This window comes from Cinclus cinclus, chromosome 32 (assembly GCF_963662255.1).
Source record: "Cinclus cinclus chromosome 32, bCinCin1.1, whole genome shotgun sequence".
In the NCBI taxonomy this organism is placed as follows: domain Eukaryota; kingdom Metazoa; phylum Chordata; class Aves; order Passeriformes; family Cinclidae; genus Cinclus; species Cinclus cinclus.
In genome coordinates this window covers 1,490,802-1,499,493 of record NC_085077.1, presented here as the reverse complement: position 1 = coordinate 1,499,493, position 8,692 = coordinate 1,490,802, and the positions used below count along the sequence as shown (strand labels likewise).

Below are 8,692 nucleotides of genomic sequence, written 5' to 3'. Positions count from 1 at the left end.
GGAGGATTTTTGGGGGTTTTTTAGAGGATTTTTGGGGATTTTTTGGAGGATTTTTAGAGTCGATCGTGGCCGCCATCTGCAGGGAGCCAAAAAACCAAATCAAAACCAAAATAAAACAAAATAAAAACCAAAAAATAAAACCCAAAATCGCTGCTCCTGTCCTGGGAACCAAACCGGGCCTTTTTGGGGTTGGGGTTTGGGGGCTTGGGGCATTTTTGGGGATTTTTGGGGATTTTTGAGAGGATTTTTGGGGATTTTTTGGAGATTTTTTTGGAGGATTTTTGGGGTTTTTTTAGAGGATTTTTGGGAATTTTTGGGGATTTTTAGAGGAGTTTTAGAGAATTTTTGGGGATTTTTTAGAGATTTTTTGGAGGATTTTTGGGGTTTTTTTAGAGGATTTTTGGGAATTTTTGGGGATTTTTTGGAGGATTTTTGCGAATTTTTTAGAGATTTTTTTGGGATTTTTAGAGAATTTTTGTGGGTTTTTGGTGATTTTTTGGAGGATTTTTAGAGACTTTTTGGGGTTTTTTTTGGAGGATTTTTGGGGGTTTTTTAGAGGATTTTTGGGGATTTTTTGGAGGATTTTTAGAGTCGATCGTGGCCGCCATCTGCAGGGAGCCAAAAAACCAAATCAAAACCAAAATAAAACAAAATAAAAACCAAAAAATAAAACCCAAAATCGCTGCTCCTGTCCTGGGAACCAAACCGGGCCTTTATGGGGTTGGGGTTTGGGGGCTTGGGGCATTTTTGGGGATTTTTGGGGATTTTTCGGAGGATTTTTGGGGATTTTTTGGAGATTTTTTTGGAGGATTTTTGGGGTTTTTTTAGAGGATTTTTGGGAATTTTTGGGGATTTTTAGAGGATTTTTAGAGAATTTTTGGTGTTTTTTAGAGAATTTTTGGGTTTTTTTAGAGGATTTTTGGGGATTTTTTAGAGATTTTTTGGAGGATTTTTGGGGTTTTTTTAGAGGATTTTTGGGAATTTTTGGGGATTTTTTGGAGGATTTTTGCGAATTTTTTAGAGATTTTTTTGGGATTTTTAGAGAATTTTTGTGGGTTTTTGGTGATTTTTTGGAGGATTTTTAGAGACTTTTTGGGGGTTTTTTTGGAGGATTTTTGGGGGTTTTTTAGAGGATTTTTGGGGATTTTTTGGAGGATTTTTAGAGTCGATCGTGGCCGCCATCTGCAGGGAGCCAAAAAACCAAATCAAAACCAAAATAAAACAAAATAAAAACCAAAAAATAAAACCCAAAATCGCTGCTCCTGTCCCGGGAACCAAACCGGGCCTTTATGGGGTTGGGGTTTGGGGGCTTGGGGCATTTTTGGGGATTTTTGGGGATTTTTCGGAGGATTTTTGGGGATTTTTTGGAGATTTTTTGGAGGATTTTTGGGGTTTTTTTAGAGGATTTTTGGAAATTTTTGGGGATTTTTAGAGGATTTTTAGAGAATTTTTGGTGTTTTTTAGAGAATTTTTGGGTTTTTTTAGAGGATTTTTGGGGATTTTTTAGAGATTTTTTGGAGGATTTTTGGGGTTTTTTTAGAGGATTTTTGGGGTTTTTTTGGAGGATTTTTGGGGGTTTTTTGGAGGATTTTTGGGGTTTTTTAGAGGATTTTTAGAGAATTTTTGGGGATTTTTTAGAGATTTTTTGGGGTTTTTTAGAGAATTTTTGGGGTTTTTTAGAGAATTTTTGGGGATTTTTTAGAGATTTTTTTTGGATTTTTAGAGAATTTTTGGGGTTTTTTTAGAGATTTTTTGGGGTTTTTTACAGGATTTTTGGGGTTTTTTTAGAGGATTTTTGGGGATTTTTTAGAGATTTTTTGGAGGATTTTTGGGGTTTTTTTGGAGGATTTTTGGGGTTTTTTTGGAGGATTTTTGGGGTTTTCTTGGAGGATTTTTGGGGTTTTTTAGAGGATTTTTAGAGAATTTTTTAGAGATTTTTTAGAGATTTTTTGGGGTTTTTTAGAGAATTTTTGGGGTTTTTTTAGAGGATTTTTGGGGCTTTTTTAGAGATTTTTTGGGATTTTTAGAGAATTTTTGGGGATTTTTTAGAGATTTTTTGGGGTTTTTTAGAGAATTTTTGGGGATTTTTTAGAGATTTTTTTGGGATTTTTTGAGAATTTTTGGGGATTTTTTAGAGGATTTTTGGGGATTTTTTAGAGATTTTTTGGAGGATTTTTGGGGTTTTTTTTAGAGGATTTTTGGGAATTTTTGGGGATTTTTTGGAGGATTTTTGCGAATTTTTTAGAGATTTTTTTGGGATTTTTAGAGAATTTTTGTGAGTTTTTGGTGATTTTTTGGAGGATTTTTAGAGACTTTTTGGGGGTTTTTTTGGAGGATTTTTGGGGGTTTTTTAGAGGATTTTTGGGGATTTTTTGGAGGATTTTTAGAGTCGATCGTGGCCGCCATCTGCAGGGAGCCAAAAAACCAAATCAAAACCAAAATAAAACAAAATAAAAACCAAAAAATAAAACCCAAAATCGCTGCTCCTGTCCCGGGAACCAAACCGGGCCTTTATGGGGTTGGGGTTTGGGGGTTGGGGCATTTTTGGGGATTTTTGGGGATTTTTGAGAGGATTTTTGGGGATTTTTTGGAGATTTTTTGGAGGATTTTTGGGGTTTTTTTAGAGGATTTTTGGGAATTTTTGGGGATTTTTAGAGAATTTTTGGGGATTTTTTAGAGATTTTTTGGTGTTTTTTAGAGAATTTTTGGGTTTTTTTAAGAGAATTTTTGGGGATTTTTTAGAGATTTTTTGGAGGATTTTTGGGGTTTTTTTAGAGGATTTTTGGGAATTTTTGGGGATTTTTTGGAGGATTTTTGCGAATTTTTAAGAGATTTTTTTGGGATTTTTAGAGAATTTTTGGGGATTTTTTAGAGATTTTTTGGGGTTTTTTAGAGAATTTTTGGGTTTTTTTAAGAGGATTTTTGGGGATTTTTTAGAGATTTTTTGGAGGATTTTTGGGGTTTTTTTAGAGGATTTTTGGGAATTTTTGGGGATTTTTTGGAGGATTTTTGCGAATTTTTAAGAGATTTTTTTGGGATTTTTAGAGAATTTTTGGGGATGTTTTAGAGATTTTTTGGGGTTTTTTAGAGAATTTTTGGGGTTTTTTTAGAGGATTTTTGGGGATTTTTTAGAGATTTTTTGGGGTTTTTTAGAGAATTTTTGGGTTTTTTTAAGAGGATTTTTGGGGATTTTTTAGAGATTTTTTGGGGTTTTTTAGAGAATTTTTGGGTTTTTTTAAGAGGATTTTTGGGGATTTTTTAGAGATTTTTTGGAGGATTTTTGGGGTTTTTTTAGAGGATTTTTGGGAATTTTTGGGGATTTTTTGGAGGATTTTTGCGAATTTTTTAGAGATTTTTTTGGGATTTTTAGAGAATTTTTGTGAGTTTTTGGTGATTTTTTGGAGGATTTTTAGAGACTTTTTGGGGTTTTTTTTTGGAGGATTTTTGGGGGTTTTTTAGAGGATTTTTGGGGATTTTTTGGAGGATTTTTAGAGTCGATCGTGGCCGCCATCTGCAGGGAGCCAAAAAACCAAATCAAAACCAAAATAAAACAAAATAAAAACCAAAAAATAAAACCCAAAATCGCTGCTCCTGTCCTGGGAACCAAACCGGGCCTTTATGGGGTTGGGGTTTGGGGGCTTGGGGCATTTTTGGGGATTTTTCGGAGGATTTTTGGGGATTTTTTGGGGATTTTTTGGAGGATTTTTGGGGTTTTTTTAGAGGATTTTTGGGAATTTTTGGGGATTTTTAGAGGATTTTTAGAGAATTTTTGGTGTTTTTTAGAGAATTTTTGGGTTTTTTTAGAGGATTTTTGGGGATTTTTTAGAGATTTTTTGGAGGATTTTTGGGGTTTTTTTTAGAGAATTTTTGGGAATTTTTGGGGATTTTTTGGAGGATTTTTGCGAATTTTTTAGAGATTTTTTTGGGATTTTTAGAGAATTTTTGTGGGTTTTTGGTGATTTTTTTGGAGGATTTTTAGAGACATTTTGGGGTTTTTTTTGGAGGATTTTTGGGGGTTTTTTAGAGGATTTTTGGGGATTTTTTGGAGGATTTTTAGAGTCGATCGTGGCCGCCATCTGCAGGGAGCCAAAAAACCAAATCAAAACCAAAATAAAACAAAATAAAAACCAAAAAATAAAACCCAAAATCGCTGCTCCTGTCCTGGGAACCAAACCGGGCCTTTATGGGGTTGGGGTTTGGGGGCTTGGGGCATTTTTGGGGATTTTTGGGGATTTTTGAGAGGATTTTTAAAGATTTTTTGGAGATTTTTTGGAGGATTTTTGGGGTTTTTTTAGAGGATTTTTGGGAATTTTTGGGGATTTTTAGACGATTTTTAGAGAATTTTTGGGGATTTTTTAGAGGATTTTTGGGGATTTTTTAGAGATTTTTTGGAGGATTTTTGGGGTTTTTTTAGAGGATTTTTGGGAATTTTTGGGGATTTTTTGGAGGATTTTTGCGAATTTTTTAGAGATTTTTTTGGGATTTTTAGAGAATTTTTGTGGGTTTTTGGTGATTTTTTGGAGGATTTTTAGAGACTTTTTGGGGTTTTTTTTTTGGAGGATTTTTGGGGGTTTTTTAGAGGATTTTTGGGGATTTTTTGGAGGATTTTTAGAGTCGATCGTGGCCGCCATCTGCAGGGAGCCAAAAAACCAAATCAAAACCAAAATAAAACAAAATAAAAACCAAAAAATAAAACCCAAAATCGCTGCTCCTGTCCTGGGAACCAAACCGGGCCTTTATGGGGTTGGGGTTTGGGGGCTTGGGGCATTTTTGGGGATTTTTGGGGATTTTTGAGAGGATTTTTGGGGATTTTTTGGAGATTTTTTTGGAGGATTTTTGGGGTTTTTTTAGAGGATTTTTGGGAATTTTTGGGGATTTTTAGAGGATTTTTAGAGAATTTTTGGTGTTTTTTAGAGAATTTTTGGGTTTTTTTAGAGGATTTTTGGGGATTTTTTAGAGATTTTTTGGAGGATTTTTGGGGTTTTTTTAGAGGATTTTTGGGGTTTTTTTGGAGGATTTTTGGGGTTTTTTTGGAGAATTTTTGGGGTTTTTTAGAGGATTTTTAGGGAATTTTTGGGGATTTTCTAGAGATTTTTTGGGGTTTTTTAGAGAATTTTTGGGGATTTTTTAGAGATTTTTTGGGGTTTTTTAGAGAATTTTTGGGTTTTTTTAAGAGGATTTTTGGGGATTTTTTAGAGATTTTTTGGAGGATTTTTGGGGTTTTTTTTAGAGGATTTTTGGGAATTTTTGGGGATTTTTTGGAGGATTTTTGGGGATTTTTTAGAGATTTTTTTTGGGATTTTTAGAGAATTTTTGGGGATTTTTTAGAGATTTTTTGGTGTTTTTTAGAGAATTTTTGGGTTTTTTTAAGAGAATTTTTGGGGATTTTTTAGAGATTTTTTTGGAGGATTTTTGGGGTTTTTTAGAGGATTTTTGGGGTTTTTTTGGAGGATTTTTGGGGTTTTTTAGAGGATTTTTGGGGTTTTTTTGGAGGATTTTTGGGGTTTTTTAGAGGATTTTTTAGAGGATTTTTGGGGTTTTTTAGAGATTTTTTTGGGATTTTTAGAGAATTTTTGGGGATTTTTTAGAGATTTTTTGGTGTTTTTTAGAGAATTTTTGGGTTTTTTTAAGAGGATTTTTGGGGATTTTTTTGAGATTTTTTTGAGGATTTTTGGGGTTTTTTTAGAGGATTTTTGGGGTTTTTTTGGAGGATTTTTGGGGTTTTTTAGAGGATTTTTGGGGTTTTTTTGGAGGATTTTTGGGGTTTTTTAGAGGATTTTTGGGGTTTTTTTGGAGGATTTTTGGGGTTTTTTAGAGGATTTTTTAGAGGATTTTTGGGGTTTTTTAGAGATTTTTTTGGGATTTTTAGAGAATTTTTGGGGATTTTTTAGAGATTTTTTGGTGTTTTTTAGAGAATTTTTGGGTTTTTTTAAGAGGATTTTTGGGGATTTTTTTGAGATTTTTTTGAGGATTTTTGGGGTTTTTTTAGAGGATTTTTGGGGTTTTTTTGGAGGATTTTTGGGGTTTTTTAGAGGATTTTTGGGGATTTTTTAGAGATTTTTTTGGGATTTTTAGAGAATTTTTGGGGATTTTTTAGAGATTTTTTGGGGTTTTTTAGAGAATTTTTGGGGTTTTTTTAGAGGATTTTTGTGGATTTTTTAGAGATTTTTTGGAGGATTTTTGGGGTTTTTTTTAGAGGATTTTTGGGAATTTTTGGGGATTTTTTGGAGGATTTTTGCGAATTTTTTAGAGATTTTTTTGGGATTTTTTGAGAATTTTTGTGGGTTTTTGGTGATTTTTTTGGAGGATTTTTAGAGACTTTTTGGGGTTTTTTTTGGAGGATTTTTGGGGGATTTTTAGAGAATTTTTGGGGTTTTTTTGGTAATTTTTCTGGGTTTTTTGGAGAACTTTCGTGGTTTTTTTAGAGGATTTTTGCAGCTCTTTTGGTGAATCTTTGGGGTTTTTTTAGAGGATTTTTGGGGATTTTTTAGAGAATTTTTTGGGGATTTTTAGAGGATTTTTAGGGTTTTTTAGAGAATTTTTGGGAGAATTTTTGGGGGGGTTTTGGAAATTTTTGGGGTTTTTTGGTGAATTTTTTGGGATTTTTTGGGAGACTTGGGGTTTTTTTGGGAGAATTTTTTGCGTTTTTTTTTTGGAGAATATTTGGGGGTTTTTTAGAGGATTTTTGGGGTTTTTTGGTGAAGTTTTTTTTTTTTTTTTGGGTAACTTTTGAATTTTTTGGTTAATTTCTGGGGGGTTTTTTGGGTAATTTTTGCATTTTTTGGGATTAATTTCTGGTCCTTTTTTGGGGTAATTATTCATTTGTTTGGTTAATTTCTGGGGGTTTTTTTGGGGTAATTTTTGCATTTTTTGGGATTAATTTCTGGTCCTTTTTTGGGGTAATTATTAATTTGTTTGGTTAATTTCTGGGGGTTTTTTTGGGGTAATTTTTGCATTTTTTGGGATTAATTTCTGGTCGTTTTTTGGGGTAATTTTTGGTTGGTTTGGTTAATTTCTGGGGGATTTTTTTTGGGTAATTTTTGCATTTCTTGGGATTAATTTCTGGCCGTTTTTTGGGGTAATTTTTGGTTGGTTTGGTTAATTTCTGGGGGATTTTTTTGGGCAATTTTTGCATTTCTTGGGATTAATTTCTGGGCTCTTTTGATGCAATTTTTTAAACAATTTTTGGGGTAACTCTGGGACGTTTTCGGGTGGATTTTGGTTTCGTTCAAACAATGAATCCGGATTTTTTTTGGATAATTGGTTTCATTCGGATAATTTTTATTTTTTGTTTTTTATTTTTGTTTTTTTTTTTTTTTTTGTTTTTTTTGGTGGTGGGGGGTGGCATAGGGGGGGTGGTGGGAACAATTTCCCTTTTGTTTCTCTCCGATTTTTTTTTTTTTTTAATTTTTTTTGTAATTTTTTAAATTTTTCACATTTTTTTAATCGTCTCTTCCCTCGGGGCCGCCGCTTCCCCTCCCCCCCCCCCCCCCCCCCCCCACTTTTTTTTTAACCCTTCGCTCACCGCTTCCCGGCGCCTCCTCTCCTGCTCCCTCTTCCGAGCCATTTCCCTCTGCTGGTCCAGCACGGACTGGGAGCTCTGGGAGCTCTGGGAGCTCTGGGGCTGCGGCGGCGCCGACGACGCCGACGCCGAAACCGCAGGCGGCGCCGGAGCCGCGCCGGGACCCGGCGGCTGCTGCTGCTCCTGGCGCCGTCGAACCTCCTCGTGCACCCGTCGGGCCTGCTCCAGGGCGTCCTCGTCCTCCCGGCTCCTGTGGGAGTGACCACAGTGACCACAGTGACCACAGTGTGACCACAGTGTGACCACAGGGACCAGAGTGTGACCACAGTGACCACAAACCCCCCCCCGGGCCTGCTCCAGGGCGTCCTCGTCCTCCCGGCTCCTGTGGGAGTGACCACAGTGACCACAGTGACCACAGTGTGACCACAGTGTGACCACAGTGTGACCACAGGGACCAGAGTGTGACCACAGTGTGACCACAGTGTGACCACAGTGACCACAAACCCCCCCCGGGCCTGCTCCAGGGCGTCCTCATCCTCCCGGCTCCTGCGGGAGTGACCAGAGTGACCACAGTGACCACAGTGTGACCAGAGTGACCAGAGTGTGACCACAGTGACCACAAACCCCCCCCCGGGCCTGCTCCAGGGCGTCCTCGTCCTCCCGGCTCCTGCGGGAGTGACCAGAGTGACCACAGTGACCACAGTGTGACCACAGTGTGACCACAGGGACCAGAGTGTGACCACAGTGTGACCACAGTGACCACAGGGACCACAGTGACCACAAACCCCCCCCGGGCCTGCTCCAGGGCATCCTCGTCCTCCCGGCTCCTGTGGGAGTGACCAGAGTGACCACAGTGACCACAGTGTGACCACAGTGTGACCACAGGGACCAGAGTGTGACCACAGTGACCACAGGGACCACAGGGACCAGAGTGACCACAGGGACCAGAGAGTGACCACAGGGACCACAGAGTGACCACAGGGACCAGAGTGACCACAGTGACAGCGCTGGCGGTTACGGGGTGAGGGTGATGGGACGGGTGGTTCTGGGGTTGGTTTTGGTGTCCCAGTGTTGTCTGTGCCATTCCTGGTCTTGTTTGTGCCATTCCCAGTGTTCCCAGTACAGTCTGTGATGTTCCCAGTACAGTCTGTGATGTTCCCAGTACAATCT

The 8,692-nt window shown here is 37.4% G+C and overlaps 1 protein-coding gene across 1 annotated transcript in view; it reads right to left on the bottom strand.

Moving 5' to 3' along the window:
- BRD4 (bromodomain containing 4) overlaps positions 1 to 8,692 on the bottom strand; it is a 43,894-nt gene that overhangs the window by 5,600 nt on the left and 29,602 nt on the right. The window contains exon 18 of the mRNA XM_062511748.1: positions 7,526 to 7,772. Coding sequence (XP_062367732.1) covers positions 7,526 to 7,772 — 247 coding nt within the window. The remainder of the gene's footprint in view (positions 1 to 7,525; positions 7,773 to 8,692) is intronic.